We start from the raw sequence: 24,932 nt of genomic DNA, 5'->3' as shown, positions 1-24,932 counted from the left end.
AACCCCACTCACCATGACTCTGGGTCCAGTCATCCAGCCAGTTCTTTAAAACAGCTCTTCCTGAACTATTTTGTTTGCTCGGTTTTGAAAGCATCCCTGCTTCTCCCTGTGGCTTAGTGACCAAGTTGTCCTGCTGTTAATGCCTGTCACTCCCGAGTCCAGAGCGTGCAGCTCTTAAAACACAACTCAATTCTTCTCAAACACCAGCCCAGTCATTCCTTTATCAGGCCATAAAAGTAGGCAATACAAAATCATTATAGCAAAAACCAGGTTGCTTATAAGTAATACAGGTAACTTTTAAATTAATTTATTTACTTACTTTGCAATGACACGATGAGTGTTTGGGTAAAATTCTGCCCTTATCTTCAGATGCCCTCAGTTTCTCATTAGTTAAAAGCCCACTCATTAGGAAGAGCACATTCCCGGGACAAACACATCAGCTGTTGTAAATTGTTCCGCCAAAGTTTTCTGCTGTTCACTGATTTTCTAGAGGTAAGTGCCATGTTATTTACTCAATTAATAGCTAGTAAAGAAAAAGTTTTCACTTCTGTTTATGGTCTACCAGTTAGGAAGGTTTTCTGTGGGTTTTTTTTCTGTAGCATGTCAATTCTGGACTATATTTTATTTCTTTTTTTTTTTCCTGTCAAATAACTAGTTGGTGCTTTACACTCCAATGTGAAACAGCAATTTTAAATTAGAAAACTGATCTTGAAATGCTGTCTGTGAATAAAATGCACATTTGAAAAACAAGAGTAATGTTTTGACTTTAAAGGTGTCTCAGAATTTGGGTAATCGGTTTAATACTTAAATGCACTGGGCTATGCGTGCAACACTACACACCTAGAAAGGAGCTAATCATACATTGGTCCTGTATTTAATCTCATATGAAAAATAAAAAAATACTTCTTTCATTAGAAGCAAAACATTCAGGGTAATTGTTTCAAGATGACTCACAATAAAGGCAGTCCATCACCTACTGTATATCTTAATCTCAAAAGGAGCCCAAAAGAGGATGCAGTTAGTTGTTTGACAATGGGTTCTGTTTATTAATGATTTGTGTTAATATATTGTGCCGGGTATTTGTAGAGCTAGAGATATGTTTAATTCATTTATTTGAGACAATGCAGGTGCCAGACAAGCTGCGTATTGGCATGCAAATAAAGTCTGAAGTTAATTTCACCTCAAATACTTTATACATATTTTCCAAATTATCTAGAGCCTCTCTTTGGCAAAGTGTAATATTACCTTTTGTGTTATCAAAAGAATAGGAATTATGTACTGCAAGAAGAGATTTACAGTGGAAATACACAACTGTTTAAGCATTTGCAAGCATACTAAGTTTTTTAGCTGGCTAAAGGACAGATTTTTCCTCTGACAATATTATAAATGCTTAATAACTCCATGAATTCAATTGGAATATTTCTAGTTTTACACCCCCTCCATTAATTTCAATTGAATTTTCTTGAATGACTCCATCTGAAAGCAGAACTTATCTTTAAGAGCGCTAAAATTAATTTAGCTTATAGCATTTTCTGAGGAATAAGCCAAGGCCTGATTGTTTGAATTTTCTGTGTTATCAATTGAACTGAATTTTCTCTTTTATCAGTGCCTTTAATAACAACAAACCCTTCAGGAAATGAATGTGTGAATTAAGCAGATGGTGTGAAAGAAGCATATTTTAAATGCTTTGCAACAATGTAAACGCATGTATTATTTATTGTACAGTATTACCCATTTGTACATTATTACAAGCTATTAAAATTACATGCCAAAAGGTAGGATATATTCTGTTAGTGCCCATTTATGTCCATGATCTTCAGTTAAAAGTATTTAGTAATAAATTAAAAGGAAAATCTATAAAACAGTAAGAACTTCTTTCCAGATACTGTTGGTAGGCACTTTTCACCCATCAAGAGCCAGACAAACAGCGTACTGAACACTGCTGAGAACATTCATCTTAATTATTCAGGGAATTAAGGCTTTAACAGCTCTGACAATCAATATGGCTCCTCGAGAAGGGAAAAAAAAAAAAAGGATTTCTTTTCCCCCCTTTATTCTTTGCATATGGGAAAGAAATAAATATTAAAATTGCATAGAAAAGGTTATATTTTTCACATAAACTTTACAACTTAAAATATTGAGAATATTTTTTTAAAAATATGTTTGTCTCCATTTATAATGCAATAGAAGCAGATGGAATGGAATTGAAAATAACAATACATCAAGGTTTTTCATTAAAAAAAGATCAGCTTCATATATTGCATGCAATCTAAATTCATGTATTAGATATGTAAAATGGCATAACACTCTAGATTTTAAATAGTTTCATCCACTCAAAAAATACTTCTTTCACTCAATCCTTCAACAACTGAAAAATTTTTTGTGGGACATATATATTTAATCTCCCTCTACTGCACAGAAAGATTTACACCATATACTTTATCTTTCCCTGGTATTCAAAGTGCCATCAATAATCTGCAGTGATTTAAAGTGATGGGACGGTCTTTTAAATAAAACAATACTGGGAACCACAACCTGTATCTTAATTTTCCGTCTGTCACCGATTTGCTAGTAAATCACTGAAAAGTTTCAGTGTCCCAATAGGAAATGTTTTTCTTTCCAGCAGGAAGTTAAGAATTAATATTTGAAAACCAGTTTGAGGTCCCTGCGTTAAAGGCAATGTGGCAGCGAGGGAGAAGAGCCATGAGGGAAGGGGATCCCCAGCCCTGGTGGTCCCCACTGCCTGTGTGTGAGCACGAAGCGAGGACAAGCTGAGCCCAGCACACCCGCTTGTGACTGAGCAGGCTGTACCCAGCCTTGAACAGGCAGACAAAAGGGGGGGCGGCGGGGAGGGGAAAGGATGCAGGCTCCAAAAAAGGGATGTGAAAGCATTTGGAAAAATTTCAGGAGTTGCTGCAGCACTGGGGCATTGGACCAGTTGATGTTCGTGGTGCCCAAACACACGTATAACGTGCTAAAATGGTTATATATAATAGAAAAGAAGATTTATGGGCTCCATGGAAAGAATATATTTTCAATACCAATTCTTTTCTTTTTTTATTCCCATGCTTCCTTGCAGTCTTTTCTCTCAATTTAAGGCATGACATGAGCTGCACATAACCGAAACAATAAAACTAAACAGGAAATGCCTAAGCAGCTCTCTGGCCCAAACATGACTTACTGTAAAACTGTGATACACACCCAAGAATGTCCTCTGGCATTTTCCATTTGCTTAAAAATGAATAATCCACACTGTACAAAAATGTCAGCAGTGATAGCATAGGCTTGAATCCCCATGTCCTTGCTCTTTGAATTTCTTTTCTCATACTTTGCACAAAAATAAAGGGATGATACTTTGTGCCTTGCGACCTGGTATCTCTGTTCATCTATTGGAAGTGAACTGTAATATGAATTGTAAATGAAAAAGTCAATCTTATGTTCATTTTTGTACTTGTATCGATCTGCAAGGAAGACGCAAACGTAGAGTCATAGAATCACAGAATGGTTTGAGTTGGAAGGGACCTTAAAGATGGTCTAGTTCCAACCCCCCAGCCATGAGCAGGGACACCTTCCACTAGACCAGGTTGCTCCAAGCCCCATCCAGCCTGGCCTTGAACACTTCTAGAGATGGGGCAGCCACAGCTGCTCTGGGCAACCTGTTCTACTACCTCACCACCCTCATAGTGAAGAATTTCTTCCTAATAACTAATCTAAATTTACCCTCTTTCAGTTTAAGGCCATTTCCCCTTGTCTTATCACCACATGCCCTCGTAAAAAGTCCCTCTCCAGCTTTCTTGTAGGCCTCTATAAGGTCTGCCTGGAACCTTCTCTTCTCCAGGCTGAACAACCCCAGCTCTCTCAGCCTGTCTTCACAGGAGAGGTGCTCCAACCCTCTGGTCATCTTTGTGGCCCTCCTCTGGCCTTGCTCCAACAGGTCCCTGTCCTTCTTCTGTTGGGGGCCCCAGTGCTGAACACAGTACTCCAGGTGGGGTCTCGTGAGAGTGAAATAGGGAGGGAGAAGCAGCTTGCTTGACCTGCTGCCCACACTTCTCTTGATGCAGCCCAGGATTTGGTTGGCTTTCTGAGCTGCAGATGCACACTGTCACGTCATGTTGGGCTTCTCATCTGCCAACACCCCAGAGTCCTTCTCACGGTATTACTCTTCTGCTCACTTTTTAACTTGGAATCTAGTCTGAGATATATAGCTAGAGAATTAGGAAGACGTGAGTCAGGAGACTGCAAAGTGGTAGTTACGATGATGCAGTGAATACTTAGTCTCTCTTTAGTGTAGCTTTATGCTTTTGGACCTCTGAAGGATTCAGGATAGATAGGCAGTCTGTGTCCTTTTTACCAAGTTATCTAAGCAAGCTATTTTTCAACAAAACCAGGAAAAGCAAGACTTTACATAATTTGAAACAGAAGAATAACAGCAGAGAGGGAGGAAGACAGAGACAGGATAGGTAGATTTGGTCTTTCCCTTATTTCCTAAAAAGACAGAGGACTATACATACATGCGTAGATAAACACACAGTATCTTGTAAATGCATATTGTGTGCATATAAATCAGACATCATAGAGAATAATATATTGATGCACAAGATTTTTCAAGGTACTTTTAAATGTGATTGTATGGTGGAAAAATGTTCAAATACAGTTGAAATGTCCATATTTCTTAGCCACAATAATAATGTCTACCCCAAATGTGATCAGTCAATGTTCAAAAAAAGGACATTTCTTTTAGCTGCCAATTTTGCACATTCCTCAGTGGAATGCAAACAATACAGATACATTAATTTCCTTATCAAGTCCCACTATGTTTAATTTCTTTTCCAAGCAAAATGCTACTAGTTAAAATGAACATGTGTCTACAATGAAAGAAAGTATAGCACTACACTCAGCAGTTGCAAGACAAGAGTCAATAGTGCATATGAGAGTCTGAAAGCAAGCTTGGTAGAGTGTTGTATATCTAGTTTAAGCCACAAGACATGATTCTATTCTGTTGGAAAAATCACCTTTCCTCTATGATTTAACTGTACCTCTTTCCTATTCTGGATTTTATGTTATGTTAGTCAGGTACAGGTTAATGAGGGAATCTGAAGTAGCTGTTACTGTAGGAACTCCAGATTATTATTTTTTTCAAAGTGTGTTTCTGAATTCTGACATAATTATGAAGTTCAGTGAAAGATGACTCTTTCTCCACAGGTAAAATCACATGTCTGTGAGTTCTTGCTTTCCTACTGTACACGACATCTTTGCATACATTTCAACAGTCTTGAAACTGAAAGTGTAGTCTTCCCCTGTCTGAACTGGAGGAGTAAGATAAACCAAACTTAGTCATGGAATACGGGCTTCCAGGTGTTACAATTGTAATGTGATTTAGCTTTTAAGGTCATCTTTATGATCTTTCAGAGAGATTGAAATGTCAGGTAAACCATCTTTTTTAATCTTACTTTAAATTAGGTCTAAATCTACATACTCTCTGCTTCACTGCAACTTCTGCTTAAAATCACTCTCCTCTCATGTCATACTTTGCCATTACAGATCTGGAGAAATGACATGGATTTCCTCAAAATGAGTACAAAAATGACGTAGCTATCCTGTAAATTTCTCATCTGACAGCTAAAGAATGATAGTGAAATGACGTCTCCAGAACATCAACTGTTAAATAAAGTATCCAGTGACAGATTTTTAAGTTTTGTGAAATGCTTGTTTGATTGAAGAATGATTCTTATCTTGTTGGTCATTGACATTAAACTGCATAGGTAGTCAAATTATTTAACATGTCCCACTCCTGGAAGATAAATCTGAATAGTGAATATGTCCTTACAAATGAGCTGTTCATCCTGAAGAGATTATAAACCCTGGGCATCAAGAACAATTAAACTCAGCAGAAAATGAAAACACAGAATGGTATTATAGCTAAATGTATGGATTATACTTCCTTGAAAAGCCAGTATACAGATGAGTATAAAATCAGAGGATGGATGCATTTGCTGGCTATTATGATGTTGTGTTGGCTGGCTATATGGTCCATATATGAATCATAAGCAAAAGTACCATCTGTAACATCATGTGTCACACTGCAAAGAATGCCAGGATAATCAATAAGAACCAGGAAAGAAGCAGAACTGGCTGGCTGGAGAACACCATTGGGCTGTATTGGAATACATGGTGTGCAAATAGGTTTCTTTAGGGTGAGTCTGTATTTTTACTAATTTTAAGCTGTTGTTTTGGAATCAAAGTGTGCAATTAAGACGGATAGCTCAGCTGTTAACAACTATTTGGAAATGGAAATATAGTGGAATTCTGACTAATAAACACAGTTGAAATGAAAGTTGGACTAAGTTAACAACATTTGCTCGGGAAAAGCCAACATTTTCTTGTTTCTTTTTGCAGAAATGTGAATGTGCAGAAATTAACTTGCATTTTCTATTCAAGAAATGGTGAATTTCACCACACTTATTAAAGGATATATTGAAATCCAGTCATAACCTGCTTCATCCTAAGCTGCACAGCAGAAACTGATGTAAATAGAAAACTACATGTTATTTCGTGCAGTAAGAATATGATTCAAAGTTTCCTGAATACAGTAAAAAATACTTCATCAGCCTTAATGTATTTGTGATCAGGCCCCACTTCTTTCACTTATGAAGAATTCATTTTTGTTTTTAGAATATAGAGCAGAAACACTGAGAACAGATTCTACTCTGAAAACACTGTAGTGCTTCAGAAAGCTGTGTGCATCTTTGGGAAGTTAAATTAACCATGATAATATGTCACTGAATCAGAAAAACAGGAGTACTTGAATCAAGGCTGATAATGAGCTTCAAGGAGGCATTGTTAGTGTCTGCGCTCATTAAAAAACGGGGATTAAAGCAGTCCAATTAATGCCCATGCATGAGATTAAAAAGGCCATAGTCCAAAGATACAACAGTGGAAATTGTAATAAAAGATGTTTTGTTCTTCTTTAGAGGTTCTTTTGTGTATGTGTGAAACAATGGATAATTTATTTCCCCCTCTTTCAGAACTATAGGTTTACCTCTTTCTTTGAAAACTCGCTTCACTTGGTTTTAGATGGCTTTTTAAAGAAAAAGTAAGCATCTGTAATTAAATTCCCATGTGCAAATAAAACCAGAATAAATTGCAGAATAATGCAACTGGATTGGAACTTTTTCAAAGGACTTTTTTTTAATTTAAAATGTCAACCCTTTAAGGAATCACGCATATGGGAAGGTCTCCTGTGTATAATAGGAAGTAGCAGGAAAAGTGACATGCTTTGCAATGATACACTTTAGCCATCTAAAAGGTAGTCATATTATCTAGGCATTTATCACCACCTTTTCTAGGTTAACAGGGATAGCTGGTTGACTAATTCCATACAGCTTTAAATAGGGAATATATAGTAGCTTTGGAAGGTGTACAGTATTCACTAGATAACCTTGAATGGCTTTCCTTGACAAGACTCCTAACTTGCTTGAACAGGATTAGACAGATTCCTGCCCTTTTTTGTGGGATTCAGCTTGCAGATGCAGACATCTGTGTCTACAGTTGAGCAAGGTGTCCAGGCTTCTTCACAACTTCAAGGAAGATTTGGTCAATCCAGTCAAAAGACCCTTGACAGTTATTCAACATGTCCTGAGATAAATATTTTCATTTTGTCACTTGTGGTGTTTTGCACATGGTCCCGAGTGACTGGCTCACAGTGGTCCTTCTTGAGAATGGGGTTGGACCAAATGACCTCCGGAGGTCCCTTCCAACCTCAACCATTCTGTGATATAATGCCTTGTCAGTGACAGTGACAACAATTGGCCAGAAACTAAAAATATAACTTACAATTATCCTGCACTATTATTTCCTGGATTATCTTTGTTATGATTTATTATCTGCAATGTTGTAATGCCTAGGGCTGTCAGATCGAGACAAGAAATGTACTATGTTAGTCATTAATATCTGACAAAATGATCTAATTATATGTACGTAATAACACAAGGCTGAACAATATCAGTGTTTGCATTGTGGGAATAGGCAGCTGGGATCTTTTCCCAGATCTTTTCTTACACAGAAATTCACTAAACCATTTCTTTTTCTCCTGATGCTCTTCCCATTTCATCTGAGCTATAACTTTTTGAAAAGATCTTTGTTTATATTATGGACTTGTTCTCATGTACTGCAAAGCAATCCAGTGCAAATCATGAAAAAGCACTTACAAATGCACTAAGTCAGTTTGCTGCATCAAAGGAGTGCAAAGGACTGCGATGCATTCATTATTTTGTATAAAACAGAAAGGGAAAGGCATTTTTTGTGGCTTTTTGTTTGGTTTTTTTTTTTCCCAGCCTATGACATTACTTAGATGATTATGCAAGGCTCTGCAGGAAAAGAGAGAAAAAGATACCGGTTGCAAGCATAAGACTTCCATCAGATCAATGGAGTGAAAATAACCTGGCATCCTTTTCCAACAGGCACGCTTGTACGTAGTACCAGCTTGATGGCCTGTAGCAATGGCCCATTTCACTCAAGGACATTTTCCCTAATAGGATCTAAAGGATTGTGAGCAAAGTTTTAAAACTTGGGTGCTAAATCTGTATTTAGGCATGCAAAAAAAGCAGCCAGAAAGTGGGTGGGGAAACAACAGGAGCATAAATCTCTGGCTTGCTAATGAGGGCTTGCTCGTGGGGAGTTCTGCGTTGTGGCTTCTTGCAGTCCTGCTCCTCGCTCACTGCCCATAGCCATTGCTTAATGCCAGTTGCCTCCGCCACCTCTTGGGAAGGTGCTCTTGTACCAGACCACTGGTCAGGGGGACTTAATGCTTATCTGGGACTGAGGATGGAAAACCACAAGACTGGGGCTGGAGAAGAGAAAGGCTGTTCAGCAGGAGATAAAAAGACAAAGTAGAGACTTAAAGGAAAGGCAGAACATCAGGAGAGCAGTGGCAAAGGAAAAGAAACATCAAACCCAGAAGATGGAAGAATAGCAAGGAAGGACAAATGACAGGGGGAGAAATCCTGGATTGTATCACTTACGAGAGCCAATACATTTTCGAACAGTGAAAAGGTTTTTTTCTTTAATAAGTTTGCTGGCAGATTTGGGTAGGTGTATCTGCAGCCTTCCTGTAGATTTGGCATCCCATTACAGATTAGAGGTAATAACCAGGGAGTATTACAGATTCTAGTAGACGGGTATGTTGGCTGTACTGGTTTGGAAAGCAAGAAACCTAGGCATCCTGGCTGTAAGCTAATGGATGGGTATGTGTGAAGAGCTCTCTTTGTCTAGGAAAGGAGTTAAGTGATCAGCTGGTGTTAACTGCGTGAGAAAATATCAGGGACAAGTGAAGCTAGGCTAATTACACTAGGATAACTTCGGTCTGACTTTATGGGCAAGAAAAGAAATAATTAAAAATGGATGTTTTTATCCAGTGTTATGACATTTTAAATTCACATGGCTAGTGCCTGAGTTGAACCTGCAATGCAGACAGTGATTGCAGTGATTTAATGTGACTAAAATGGAGAAACTTGACGGGTGAATGACAGACAATAATAACTGAAAGGATAAACACATCATACTGTAGGTGCAGCAATGTTCATTAGAGCAAACAATTTTTATGACTCTAGATTCAAGCTGTTATATCAGCTGGAGCCCACCATGTAGTTGCTCATCAGCACCAGTAACAGGTACTGTATTACCCAGCAAAAAGACCTGAAAGACAAACCCAGGACAGAGTTGAGCTGCGCTTCTTGGGGAAGAGATAGGAGCAGGGACAGATCCTGGAGCAGCCGACGGCAGGCAATGGTTAAACCTGCTCCACAGGGTGCAAAGTCATGGTGTGTGTGCCCAGGATGCCAGCAGCCCTGCAGCTCTGGCAGCTCCTGGACTACTAGTAGTCCCCAAGCCAGTGGGACAGTCAGGGAAAACAGCAGACCCTGAAAGGAAAAATTCATGCTAATAAGCCCCCACTTCTATAGACAAAGTTCTATAGCTCCTTTGTCAAAGATACAGCATGCTTTTCCAGCTTGTTCAGATCCACATTTTATTTTCTTTAACATATTGATATTTAATTTGTTTTCAGTATAGTAAGTAGCTTAAACCATTAAGTCATTAATAGTATCACCCTTTTAGCCTGCAGACTGATTATCTCTCTTGCATCTCTTCATTTAGAAAATGAAAATTAAATTCAAGGGTAGATAACAAATACACTTTTTTCCCAGATATGCTGAAATTACAGCGTTTCTGAGTTCTCTTGATTAATCTGTGTGAAGTAGAAGTATTTGCCTTTTGTTTGAATTACCTTTCCTTTAGTGACCATTACCACATACAGATAGCAATAAAGGGCTTAGCCCCACGGCGATGATGTTCCAGGCAAGTCAGACTGACCATAGCAGAACATGCTTGGAAGCTGAAATTTCAAATGAGCAGCACATTTGTTTTAAACTATTGTTTTAAGTTATTCTTCTATTAACTCATTTTTTGTAAACATCAGGAACCAAAAAAGTGTTAAGGAAAGGTCTGAAGCAACTGTGGCAGACGTCTGGGTGAGAAAGAAAGCAAAAAAAAGCTGACCATCAGAACACACTTCAAGACAACAAAGTCTATCAAAAAGTCTTTCAAAGCCTTTGAAATTAGACTTAATTTTTACAAGATCATAGTTTTCACCTTACTCTGTTTGTGCTGGGTATAACGTTAACAAAAGCAAATAAAACCAAAAGGCATCCCTTTGCCATCCTATCTGCCTCCAGCGTGGCTACTGCCTTTCTAACAGTTTTGGTTTTTTTTTTTTGTTTTCAAGGACACATCAAAACAATTTCCCAGAAAAAAATATACCATGGATGTTTGGGTCAAACGGTTAGCAGTGGTGGCACTGCTTACCGTGGTTGACGCTCAGCTGCCGAAGCCAGCACGGGTCCCTTTGGTTCTGCACAAGCCTTTCATGGTTGTCTGGAACGCGCCAACTGAGCAGTGCAGGCTGCGGTACAAGGTAGACCTGGATCTCAGTGTTTTTGACATTGCATCCAACACCAATGAGACTTTGAGCGGATCCAATGTGACAATCTTTTATCACACTCATTTGGGATACTATCCCTACTACTCAGATGATGGAGACCCTGTCAATGGAGGGGTGCCCCAGAATGAAAGTCTTATCAAACACCTTAATAAAGCAAAGTCTGACATTGACTATTGCATACCCATGAAGAAATTTCAGGGACTTGCAGTCATTGACTGGGAAAACTGGAGGCCCCAGTGGGATAGGAACTGGGGCAATAAAAGCATTTATAGGAATAAATCTCTGGAGATGGTTAGGAGACGGCATCCTCAGTGGTCAGAGCACAGAATTAGGAAAGTGGCTAAAGAGGAATTTGAAAATGCTGGCAAGAGTTTTATGAACAACACCATCCTTCTGGCTGAGCATATGAGACCAAATGGTTTGTGGGGTTACTATCTCTACCCAGACTGCTACAACTATGATTACAAAGAACACCCCCAAACATACACAGGGAGGTGCCCAGCCATTGAGTCTTCCCGCAATGACCTCCTGCTTTGGTTGTGGAAGGAAAGCACTGCTCTCTACCCTTCTATATACCTGGATTATATACTGAAGTCAAGTCCAAATGCACTAAAATTTGTTCACTATCGGGTTAAGGAGGCGATACGTGTTGCCTCAATTGCTAGAAAAGACTACGTTTTGCCTGTGTTTGTTTACTCCAGACCATTTTATGCCTATACTTTTCATGTTCTAACAGAGGTAAGCAGACAGACTTCTTTAGAAATTTAGATTTGAAACAGTCTCTTAGAAGAAATACTTTCTGAAAGTTTTCCTTGTATAAAAGGACTTATGCATTTGTTTTTCATATTTAAGGCAGCCCCTGCAAAAGGAAGTACTGTAGTCACAGTACAAAACTCTACACCTTTCAAGACTTAATATTGCAGTGCTTTGGTCTACTTCTGTAGGATAACATTGTGTATTTTTAATGAGGGTAATTTAGAAAGAAAGTACAAAGAAATCATTTCCTTAAGGAAGTAATTCATTCTGATATTTTAATTCTTTCAGGACAGCTTGTGAAATGAACTTGACAATTTTTTGTGAAGTTCAAAACTAATTAGTGTAGTGGAAAGAAACTTTCATGAGAAAGGAGCCTCAGGGCTTTTTTGTTTCTTTATCCAAATGTAAATTCCTTCAGTATAGAAATAAACCACTCAAGTAAACTAGTCTGGCCTGGAGTTCCTCACTCCTGCATGACAAGCATTGGCCATCTCGATTTTCAGAGGTACAACATGTTCAAACATCTTCATGATCCAACATTTAGTGCTAATACTGTGGAGTACTTTTTAATAAAGAAACCAAGTTTTTGAGTCATGCAATATTCCTTCACCAAAGATCAAGTGCAATAAATACATAGTGGCCACAGCATTGATGGTAAAAGTATATGTGTATAAATCCCAGACTTTCTGGATATGTAATGATGATTGTGGCTCTGACTTTGTTTATGCACATAATAGAGAGGCACAAATGCATATCTATTTCTCTAGTATGTGCTCCAAGTGCCAAAAGTTTGGTTTGATCACTATGGATTCCATGAGAAGGGAGGAAATCTGGGGCAGGGACCTCATGGAAACAACCACTTGATGGCTAAGCGTATCTGGGGGTGCTCCCTCCCTTTGGTTTACAGAGAGCTCACTTCTGCTGCTGCCAAAGACATGTTCTTGACTCCAACTGGAACAGCAAAAGAAAGAGAAGGGGCAAGGGAAAGGCAATGGTCAGTCCAGCAAACCACAGGCTGCATGTGGCTTTAGCCTGGAGCTGGAGCTGGGGTGGTGTGGTGGAGCCCTAACAGCCTGAGAAGAGTTTCAGGCTGCCCCCAGGAAGCAAGTGGTACATAGAAGCAATCCTTAATTTGGTCTGCCTTCATTTTTAGCATCCAGGGACTCTTTGGAGGTGTTTTCTGTGTGATGTGGAAGCTGCAGGTCCTTGCTGGTTCAGAAGTCCTGGGCAAATAGGCAAGGCTGTGTCCCACTGAAGGGAAGGAGCCACTGGGGTCAGCACAGGCAGGATTTCACCCAGAACACCTTCACTGAAGAACTCAGGCTGTGAAATAAATGAGCATTCTTCAAATGCAGTAATGAACATTTTTAATAATATAAATTAGTCCCTTGATCAATATAAAAATACCATGAGTTTTACTTAAAGCTATGAAAACTAACATGCTGTTGCCAGTTAGGCACAGGTTCAAAATCTGTATAAAGTCACTGTTTTACCTTAAGCGATTTTCAGAGCAGTACAGTGGTAATTAGGAGTTCCTCCTAAGTTACACACTTTAACTGTTTTTCAGTTGCATATAGCCATTTACTTCTAGATACTTTAAAATTCACTTTGTACCTCTGCAGCCAGGGAAGATCCCTGCATAGCCAGAGAAACATATTTGGATTATGCTCCACCACGTTTTCTGATGACAGTCCCCAGCTCTGCAGGCAGCCATGGGGGCAGGGCTTGATGTTTCTCCAGGCTATACTCATCATCTGTGTGAACAGCTTGGGGACTGCCAGGAACTTGCAGGGTTGCACTTCAGAAAACTCTAAATAGGAGTGATCACAAAAATAATGTTCTTGTTTTCCTTCATAGCCCTGAAGTCACCAAGATACTTTAAACACGGGTTTGTGTGTTCAGATTTTAGACTAGACTGGAGCTTCTCATTTGACCCATGAGATGCCCCTAAGTGATGCTCATAAACCTACAAACAAGACATGAAACCTTTGAGGTCCAGCAACAGTGTGCATGAATGTGACAAAAGGAGCCAGTGTAGTGTAACGACATCCAGGCTAAATGGCCATAGAAAAAATGGGATAGCAGGCTAATAGATACCTGACCTCTGACAGGGACTGGGCCAGGAGGACCACTGTCCTGCTCCATCAAGTTCTGCAAAAGCTGTGACATTCTGGTCCAACAGAAATAATTGCTGACACGCTCAAGCCTTGTGTATAAGCCCTTCTGTACAGCATGAAAAATACAGTAAATACCACAGTGGAAGAAAATAGAAAGAATGGTTGTGAGTCAGAGACACTGAGGGAGAGACACAGGTCTAGCAGACCTTCAGAAAGGTGAAAGATTCAGGTCCCAAACGGATGCTGTAGCTACGTGTGCTGTACCTTTCACCCTGGAAATCAGGTGAGTTGTGCATAAGGTATCTGAGAAATTAATTTTGCTTTTTTTCTTGGAAACAATTTATAAATTCTGAACTGGGATCCCAATCATTATGAAAGGTTTCTGTATTTGCTAGAAATGCATATAAGCAGTTTGCCATCTGTAGGGTATTTAGAAACTCTCTTCTTTGACAATTTAATACTAAATGTGTGGGAGAGGGAAGTTACACAGTAGCATATGTGCTTCCTGACTAGATAGCTGAATTCATTAATAAAGCAGGATGACAACTAACAAACGATGAGTAATGGGTAACAATTCTCTTGTTCACCTATAGATAGTCTTCTCTGATGACCAGGTGTGCATGTGTACAGGGATCATTCCCTGCAACCATGCCAGGCTTGCGCTACCATTCCTGAATACAGAAAAACCTTGTCTGTGACTAAGGCTGTTCAAAATGTAGAGGAAAGATTAGAAATGTACTTATTTTTCTTTCCTTGGAATTTAACTAGAATTGACTGTGCTGTTTCCTCTCAAGCTCCAAAACTGAAATGGCTTAGCTTACCTCCTATTTTTTAGCATTCAGTGCAGCAACTTGGCTGATCAAAATATGGAGAAGCACTGACGGAAACTAGACCATCCTCCTCCGTGCCAAATCAGCTGTCCGCCTGGAGATAGCTGAGCATAATCTTGAGGATCTTTGGTTGTTGCACACTGCCCCCAAAAGTTTGAACGAGAAGGAGCATCAGCAGGAAAGCAGCTTTGTTGACTTGGTTATTGCGTGGAGTAATACCAGATGCCTAAGTGGTAGCTGACCTATAAAGCTGCCTCTTCAGGACAGTCCTCTAACATGGATGGATGAAGTTCTGATACAAAGAGTAAAATAGGATTCCCCACCTCAACATTCTCATATTTAAAATTATATCTATAATTTTTTTAACTTGCATGTTTTCTTCCATGTGAGGTACTTAACACTCACATGCCAGTGAGTGCCCACTAATGACAAGCTGTGCTGAGGAACAGTGCTGGGTTCAGTCCCAGACCCAGGGCTGCTGTGTCTGAGGCTGCTGGTGGAGCTCATGTGCCTCACTCAGGGCTTCATGGGGGCACTTCCCTCTCTCTCATCCTGATTTGCCACTCAGTCATTATGAGAGACACTTATCTTTCCTTTTCTCAAAATAGCCAAATAGGGGGTGAAAGTTTTATTTTATAACCCTTTTTGTGGCAGGGGAGGGTGGTGGTGGTGCCTCCCCAATTTGTGTGACAGTCTGCTGGTCAGAGCACCCACCTCTGGTGTGGGAACTCTTGGCTCAGTTCTCTTCCCAGTCTGCTCAGGATGAATGCAGCACCCTGTGTTGGACACCAGGAATGAGTTAGGGAATCACCTGACTAAAAAGAACAAGTGTACACGGGAGCAAAAATAAAAGAGAGGGTGCAACCTCCTGTTCGTAGGTTATTCAGGGGAGAGCCCTTCTGTGCTGATGGCCTTTGAAGTAGTCAGTCAGTGAAAGATGTAACTATGCGTAGAAATGACAGCCAGAAGCCTTACTTCTTTCTTTGTGGGGAAGTTACCAAATTATTAAGCTGAATTGATCATAAGCTGTAGTCAGGTTCCTACTTGTTTCTCTTGCTCTGCTTTGTACCTTCATTGAATTGGCACAAAATAAAATGGCATCAGAAAGAGAAGTGGCACCCCTCTAAACATTGTCTGCAACCTCACAGTGAAGGTAACCCCTGCTGGAGGGTTAGCTGGAGATGATGCGTCTTTTTAGTATGGAGGAAGAGAGAAAAATTCAGCCCATGTCTTCCAATCAAATGCCAAATTTTGGCTTTAGCCTGAGAAAAGTTCTGAGTTTCTCAGCGCTGGCAAGGTGGTGTTTCTAGGTGTGCACGAAAGCAGAAATGTAGGTGCCTCGGGAACTTCAGCTGTGAAATTATCAGTGCCATTGGACTTCACACACCCAGAGGACTGGGTGAACTTTAAAGGTCATACTCTTGGTTTTGATTATTTTCTATCCATATGAATTAGACATGAAGTGCTGAAATCCCTTTGTGGATGTGAATCTAAATGATTTCTGAAAGTAACAAGAGAAAGATGTGGACTATGAATGTGGGAATGAAAACTGGATTGACTCGCTCCTGGTCAAGCACCCTAACTCCTTAAGCACATTGCTTATTAAATCTTTATTTCAGGATTTTCTCAGGTCATAGTTCATTCATAAATGATGCTGATTATTTATTTTGCATATCTGAAAAGGTTTCAGTAATTTGTTAACAAGATCTGAACTCTGTTAGTACGAAATCACTCAACCATTATGTGGCTAATGTAGAATCACAGTCCAGCCTTTCTATTTGGGTAATCTTTGCAGATGAGGGAAGCCTGGGCATCCTCATTACCAAGGGGTCAGGCTGTATTTCCCATTCTCTTAACATTTGATGTTTTGATCTTTAATGCACATACTTTTTTTTAACTGATAAATTAATTCCCATGGGAAAAAAAACCCCCACAATTTCCTGCATGAAGGTCACACCTGCAGCCCACACCACCATCCTTTTATAAAACTGGCACTGTACTACATACTTTGAAGAGCAATGACATTCTCTAAAAGACTGCTTGGATGATCAGCATCAACACAAACTTCAGGCGAGAGCAACTGTTCTTTAAATCTCTCTGTACATTACATAAAAGCCAGTAGGCAAGCTCTGCTCTTTCAGACTTTGCAGGTTTTCCTGCACTCTTTTGTCCAGCCTTTAGTTAAGGGTCAAAGTCACTGCTTCTGACTTCTCTGTAATCGTCTTCAACTCTTCAGCAGACTCTCCCTTTCCCAAGGCATTTATTTGTGATTTCTTTTATATCTCTTGGGCCATAAATGTTTCAGGAATAGGAACTCCTTAACTATGCATTGATAAATCAACAGGCCCACTTGCCCAGTGAAATAAATTACTTAGTAGTAATTAACAATAATAACATGGGGTTTCCACTCTATCATTTTGCATTTCTAAGGTGCCACCACCATACTGTGATCATTTGGCTGATGTTTTGAATTGTTTTCTTCTAAAAAGGTCTGAAAAGACTGTATCAAAGACCATCACTAACTTTTAAAAGGATTTTGCTGTTTCTTCATCAAATTGAGAAATATTTTGATATCTGTCATTACAAACACTGATCAGGAATTACTTTCTAGTCAGTTATTGCAGATGGAAATGGTTGGAGATGTAATTGATCATGCCTTGAAATTTGGGGATGGAAGAAGATCCTTCCTCCATATTGTCTAAGATTTAATTGCATTTCTGTAGACACAATATTCACAGTCTCAGGGAATGGCTTTAAGACACTTGCAAGGTATGTTGCTCGGTTGTTGGCCAGGCACCTGGGACTCCTGTTCTACACACTCCTGTCTGTGTTCCGGCAGGGCTGTGCTACTGCTATTGCTACAACTCTACTGTTTTATCAGTACAGCTCTAAAAGTGGGTATGGTTAAACCAGTATGCAAATGTGTGGGTTTTTTTTAACCCTGTTTGGTACTATGTAGCACTGGGAGAGGCTGTTTTTCAAAGATATATTTCCTGGAATAATGGCATTCACACTAGTAGGAACAGCAGCTCTGTAAATGTCTTGGCATGGCTAAAGCAGCACAAGTCAGAGCCCTGCCTAAAGCCTACCAACTGCAATTAGACACTGTAAGGGTAATCCAACGATGTGTGACCATACTTATCGTCACTTGCCGAAAAAGATGCCTATGTAGATATGGAAATCAATCAAAGACTGGTAGATAAAATAGATCATTCAATTCTTACTCCACCAGTTTGGTTGGAGGACCCCTTGTGAATAAACTCTAAAGATTTCATTATTTAATAGTCACGCTCATGAATGCAACCTATGCAAACCTTTGGAGATACACAGGAGAGCTTTCTAAACTAAATAGCAATTTTATTATGAAGAATATACCACTGGACTGACATCTCCTCAGGGAGGTGGGGAGTGATGCCCAAATCCTAGTGATTTTTTACTTTTATTTTTATATCTTTGGTTTTCTTATGTCTGGTTTTGGCCTTCTTTTTCAGACAGATCTGGTCAATACCATTGGTGAAAGTGCGGCTTTGGGAGCAGCCGGAGTTGTTCTGTGGGGCAGTATGCAATACGCCAGCTCAAAGGTAGGTTGTCTTGGTTTGTTAGTATTTAGGAGTCACCTCAATACCTCTTCTTTGCCACCACACCCTCTGTAGCACCTACCTATCTTTATCAATGTTGTCAGCCAGTGGCTGAGGACGATGGCTCAGTACTACTTTCAGGTCCTGTTAGTTCCATACTTTCAGTAGGCTGCGAAGTCCCGTTGCTTCAGAGCACATTGCTTTGGGCAGGTCATTTGTAGCATTGTGGAATAATGAGTCCAGGTTAGAAGACAGACATGTTTTGAAACAATAACATATAAGCACAGCTTTTTATATAAGCACAGCTTTTTTTTTTTTTTTTTTTTTTTTTTTTTGTAACAGTGTAGCTATGGCTGTTTGTACAGATCCACAGAGCAGGAATGGAGTCTGGAGGGAGAGCATTTTCTCTGGTCATCAGTGTTGAACTGACACATGGAAACTAATGTTACCACAAGAAAAGGCCTAGTTCCTCCTCCCAGGTCCTTCAGGCCTTCACAAATAAACCTTTTTGAAATGATGGAGGAGGTTGGAGGCAGCACTGGGGTTTCAAAGGAGGCATGGTAGGCTAGCTGCTGGTCCTCAGCCTGGGCTGGGCTTTGGTACACACTGCTTTTCATGCAGTCTGCTCTCCTCCTCCTGAAGTCTCTGGCAAAGCACCACTGACTTTGGCAGAGAAAGAGGGAAATCCGAATTGGAACTTTCTAGCCGCAATTGCAGCAACTTCTGTGCTTGTTTCTGAAAATGATGTGGTTCCTTGTAAACTGAAGCAGCTGGAGAGATCAGGACCAAAGAGGTGACTCAATATGTGCTTGAAAGCCTCTAAGTCCCATGCACTGCTCCTGGTTGGCAGTTACCAGAAATCTCTGCTTAAGGAATTAGTTAGTCTCAGATTAGCACATAAACTCTCTTTCTGTTTACTAAGACTCCTCCCTAATCTAATATTGTGTGTTCTACCAAGCACCAAATAAACACTGTAATAAAGGTCAATATTTTGCTAATCTTACCCATGGATTAAACCCAATAGATTACTCCAGCCTGTAAATCCAACAAGATTTTTCTCAACAGGTTACTTTAGTTAAGAACAGTTTTGTACTGGCATCTTCTTAGATATAATAAATTTGGACACAATGCTACCTACTGAGAAATATGTCATGGTCCTTTATTCTCTACAGGACAGCTGCTCAACGGTTAAACGGTACATTGACGGACCCTTAGGACATTATGTCATTAATGTGACCTCAGCAGCCAAACTCTGTAGCAAAGTCCTGTGCAAGAAGAATGGAAGATGTATCCGCCAAAACAGCGACTCTTCTGCTTACCTCCATTTGTCACCCACTAATTTTAAGATCCGAGTCCGTCACTCAGAGAGGGGCCCCAGGTTCCAGGTCACTGGTGAACCCAGCCTGGAGAATATTGAAGCCATGAGGCAGAGATTCATGTGTCAGTGTTACCAGGGCTGGACAGGAATATTTTGTGAATTGCCTGACCAAAGGCTAATGGAGCGCTGGGTTCACCTTGTGTTCAGTAGATCAAGAAAACAAAAGCTTTATGTCTTTCTCTTAGGAGCCATGCAGCTTCTTCTGCTTTGCACCACACACTAAAATCTTCTGAGGTGCAAGGAAGTAAGAAATGGTGTCACTAAAAGTCCTGTTCCTTAGCAAGTTTTTACTGCACAGGGAAAAGGCTTTGTTGACTAGATGGTTTTATTCTGGTTTCTTCATCTCCCACTCCTGGAATTGCTTCAGATATCAAACATTTTGAAAGCAACCTCCTCTTTTTTACCACCTCTCTACTCTTAATTCATGTTTTACTCATATGTTCAACAGATAAAGCTTCTGCTGCAGCAGTGGAAGTTTACCTGAGTAAAAAAAGTTGAATAAACTTGTACAAGGATTCATCCATGTAGAAGCTTAAAAAAGGACACAGAGACTCTTTCTTTCAGGGCTGGATGATTTAACATATGGTGATGAGGAGAGTCTTCATTTGCACCAGGGATCACAAACTGTTCACTGCAGCTCTTGCTTGAAGTCAAATGGCATTTTATGTAAACAGCAGCACTGTGCCCAGAGCCACATCCACCACACTGTACCGATCCTACTGCTTCTGCATGGACAATGTGAAGAGCATTAAGTTATACATCAGTGCACACTTTAAAAAAAATGTATGTCAAGCATTTCAGGGCCTAATTTGATTAATATTATTTCTAGACATATCAGTATTTCCAGCGGTAGCTTTGTGCCATCCTTTTCAAAGGTACCATTCAACTGAAAATCTCTGCAATTGCCAGTTATTGTGTCAAATGTTCATTTTCCCATCGCACCAGCCAACCAGCAGAATGTATATGCGTTTAGGTGAGGGGCTCCTGACCTCTGAGACCAATGCTGGTAGCTGGCATCCTGCAGTGCTTCTGCCCAGGCAGGCAATGGGAGAGCTCTTCTCCTCTTGCTCTGACCCCCTGGGAAGCAGGCAGCCTTGCTGCTGGGTATCACTGCTGTCTTTGGGGCTGCTGCAGGTCTTTGCTTTCTGCTCGCTAGTTACATGGGTCTGGTAACTCTGCTCTTCTGCTGCTGTTGTGCAGTCACCCGACCAAACTGGCTTGTCAGCGACTGGGAAATGGGAACAGGCTGACATCCCACTGCTGGTGTGCCTTGAGCAGGGGAGGAGAAGATGAAGGACCTTACTCGCCAGCAACATTTTGGCTTGCAGCCTTTGGCTTCAGGTGGGGACCTCTTTGGAGGTGGTATAACTTAATGAACTACTGATTACTGATGAATCTGGCATCCATAACACGCCATCCTGTCAGGCTGTGGCATGTCCATTTGCAATTATTCATCGATCTATGTTCATTTGTGAACAAACGTATTTCATCAAAGACCTATCTGTCTTCCATACAGCCTTTCAACGTAGCAAACAATGAATGCCTTCATTGAATTGAAGGCAAAAAAATCCCCTACATGTCTCTGACTTAGGGAAGATACTAAAATAATTTTCTTTTGAGGCTTTTTATGATGCATTGAACTGAATACTGTTCCAGAGCACGGACACAGAAATTAGTAAGAAACCCACATGTGGGTCTAAGACATTTTCTTTACCCTGACTAGTGTCTGTATTGATCATTTGTGGCCATACTTCACTGCTTACATTAAACAATACCCTGTTCCTGTAGCAGTTTACTTAAAATCAGCAAGGCTATGTGGAGAGGATGCTCAACTGAGTAAGAAATCTGAATCTGACCCTTAGCCAGGCCCCCTTCCTGATACTGCCCTAAATTAGTATTAACATGTCTCAATGCATTATGATCTGCTTGGGTGTCCTATGTTCTTTGTAATCTGCTGTTATCTCTGAACATTTCTTCATGATAACCCCACAAAAGAACTTACTTTGGTTTGCCAGGACCAGATTCACAGCTGGTGTGAGCCATGATGCTCAGATTCACTTGAGCCAAAGATCCAACTCATAACAGACCTGCAGTGGGTATCTTAAGGCTGCAATGATACCTAGACACTGGAATGGGACTGACTTCAGTTAAAGAGACTTAGGGCTAGCTATAGTGAGTCACTGTGACAACATGTGCTGAGAAACTACAGGAGAGCTTTGCTTGACCTTTTGCTTTCTAGTGTGTAACAGCAATGGGTGATCGCAAAAGTGAAGGTAAAAAGCATTATTCTGGTGTGGGAGAGAAAGGATTAAAACTAAAGTTTAGAAAAATTGACAGTTGTTAAGAACTATGCCTTTAGACTGAAGCTAGAGTGTTTACCATTTCACATATTTTTTACTGATTATATATATTCTGCTTTAGCTCTTTATTCAGTTCAGAGTATGATAAACTTCAAGGGGAACTTCAACTTACACATAATTTAATGTATTGAAAGCATAGAAACTATTAGCTCAGTTTTGCTGAATAGCTGCCACAAATCTGTATTTAAACTGGATGGTCCTGCTTTATGTAATACTGTCCTGTGTTCTAAAACCAGATGTGATGTGAAAACACTGTAATCCTTATGCACTGTGTCAGTGAAATATGTTCTTAAAATGTTGCGTAACACTTTTTGTAAAGTGTTTCCATTATTTCTGTAGCCTTTTAAGAATAAACTGTATTGTGTCATGCACACAATTTATTTGGATATCATAAATCTACAGAATCACAGAATGGTCACGGTTGGAAGGGGCCCAAGGGGATCACCTAGTCCAACCCTCTGTTAGAGCAGCTTCACCTAGAGCAGGTGGCACAGAGACACGTCCAGGTGGGCTTTGAATGTCTCCAGAGAAGGAGACTCCACAGCCCCTCTGGGCAGCCTGTTCCAGTGCTCTGTCACCCTCAAGGCAAAGAAGTTCTTCCTCATATACAGGTGGACCTGCCTGTGTGGCAGTTTGTGCCAGTTGCCCCTTGTCCTGTCACTGGGCACCACTGAAAAGAGCCTGGCCCCATCCTCCTGACACTCTCCCCTAAGATATTTGTAGGCATTGACAAGATCCCCCCTCAGCCGTCTCTTCCCCAGGCTACACAGGCCCAGCTCCCTCAGCCTTCCCTCACAGGGGAGATGCTCCAGTCCCCCCACCATCCCTGTAGCCTTCTGCTGGGCCCTCTCCAGTAGTTCCCTGTCTCCCTTGAACTGGGGAGCCCAGCACTGGACACAGCGCTCCAGATGTGGCCTCACCAGGGCAGGGCAGAGGGGCAGGATCACCTCCCTTGACCTGCTGGCCACGATCCTCCTAATGCCCCTCGGGATCCCACTGGCCTTCCTGGCCACCAGGGCACACCGCTGGCCCATGGGCAACTGGCCGCCCACCAGCACTCCCAGTCCCTTCCCCGCAGAGCTGCCCCCCAGCAGGTCACCCCTGGCCTGTGCTGGTGCTGGGGTTGTCCCTCCCCAGGTGCAGGACCTCAATTAAACTGAGATAAGGTCTTCATCAGCTAAAATTCTGGTACATTATGGGAAGTTTATGCAAAGTATACAAATGCTGTGGGTGAAATGGCAATATTTCTGATTCAGTTTGTGATGTATATTTTCTGTTAGGGTCCACTCTCAGGGCCTTGTTAAAATTCCTAGGGGTCTGTCAGTTTATGTGCAAGTTTGCCCATGACTCTTCGTTAGTCTAGGTTACTTCACATGGAAGAGTGTATGAGTGCCTGTGGTACTACCTCCGCCTGCAAACAAAGGTCTTTGAATTTTGCTCATATATTTCTGGGAAGAACTGCAAACCCAGTTCTGTATCCTCAGACAACCATTTGTCTGAGGTAGAAAACCAAAATCAGAATTTGGTCTGGGCTTCTTAATAATTATTGAAGGAACCAAGTATCTAAGCATTTGTAGTTTTACAATTTTTTTGCTATTTCAGCTAGTTAGAGCCCTTTATTTTATAACATCAGGTTTACCATTAGACAATGTCCCTGGAAGTTCTTTACAACTACAGGTGCCAGTGGTGGGGTTGGAGACAGCCATGCCGCTGACTGAGGGCAGGCACAAGTTGCACAGATGCATGTAAGGGTTCCCATGTCTTGTGTGCTTCCATGTGGGACCACTAACTACACCAGCCAGTACGAAAGTCAAGATGCATTTGATCCCCTTAGCTCCACAGGTGACTATGCCCTATGTCACCTGTCAGGCTAGGGTCACAATGTGGCACTGCATCAGTGCCCTGTACCAGAGTGGGTGCAGGACGGGATCATGCAAGGTGGGCTGGAGCCTGGTGCTCTGTGGGACCATAAAGCATGTACCACCGTGCAAGGCCAGCTGCCCAGCTGCCGCAAAAGCACAGGAAGCCAAAGGCTCCTCTGCTTGCTTCCCTTCTTTTGGGGGTGCTAAAGCCCCTAAGTTGTTCTTATTCAGCATTGGCACCGTGTGCTTTCCACATACAATATGGTGCACCCAGCGCTAAGGATCAGTTACAAGTCACATTAGAAAAGAGGGAGAATTGTTTCGGCATCTTCCCAAAGTAAGTGTGCGCTCAGGATTTAACTTTGCTGCTTTAAATAGTTACAACATACCAGTTTGTCCCTTGTTTAATGTCACCAGAATAATCCAACAGTAATACTTTTCTGATTCAATTAATACCTTGTTTAAGCTGTAGTAAGAAAACAAGGGGATATATCTGTGTGTTAATATACATACATATCTACATGTGCAGGTGTATATGAATGCGCGTATGCATGCGTATGTTGTAATACATGTGCCTGTAAGTTTGGCCCAGAAGCAGCAGACCAGTTACGAGGGGCGTGAGGCTTTGTTTGCTGCCTGGTGGGAGCAAGCTCGGAGGCAGTTGCGTAACCTTATAGCTTGGCATGTATGGCCTCTGCTGCTGTGCAGATTATGTCTATTATGTAACTGCGTTTATACAGGAAGCTAACAGCATCTAACAAGCTAACAAGCTAAAAATAAGCAGACTTCTATGACTGCTTAGGACAATATTTTAAACTTTGCTCATGCAGCTGCTCCTACTTCAACAATAAATGTGGTCCCTTCAGGCAATTTATTTATTTTTTGACTAGGATGGTATTTTAACATGCTAGCAGCCTGTTTTCTCAGAGAGAGTCAGAGCTCCTTTCTCACTTTTCCATTACAGCAAGAAGTCTCCTGGCTTTTATTTAAGGTGTTCTCCAATATCTACAAGAAGCAAAGCAGCCCAGAGTATCAGTCCTGCTTTTTCTCCTCAA

The 24,932-nt window shown here is 40.9% G+C and overlaps 1 protein-coding gene across 1 annotated transcript; it reads left to right on the top strand.

Moving 5' to 3' along the window:
• The first annotated feature begins 333 nt into the window (after window positions 1–333).
• On the top strand, window positions 334–22,374 carry LOC130150555 (hyaluronidase-1-like). Its single transcript, XM_056341626.1, has 4 exons — window positions 334–492; window positions 10,781–11,734; window positions 18,191–18,280; window positions 19,450–22,374. Exons 2-4 carry the CDS (start codon window positions 10,817–10,819, stop codon window positions 19,876–19,878), a joined length of 1,437 nt encoding a protein of 478 aa, XP_056197601.1. The 5' UTR covers window positions 334–492; window positions 10,781–10,816; the 3' UTR covers window positions 19,879–22,374.
• Window positions 22,375–24,932: the final 2,558 nt, after the last annotated feature.

This window comes from Falco biarmicus, chromosome 5 (assembly GCF_023638135.1).
Source record: "Falco biarmicus isolate bFalBia1 chromosome 5, bFalBia1.pri, whole genome shotgun sequence".
In the NCBI taxonomy this organism is placed as follows: domain Eukaryota; kingdom Metazoa; phylum Chordata; class Aves; order Falconiformes; family Falconidae; genus Falco; species Falco biarmicus.
The sequence above is the reverse complement of the archived record's forward strand: the minus strand, read 5'-3'. Positions and strand labels throughout refer to the sequence as shown.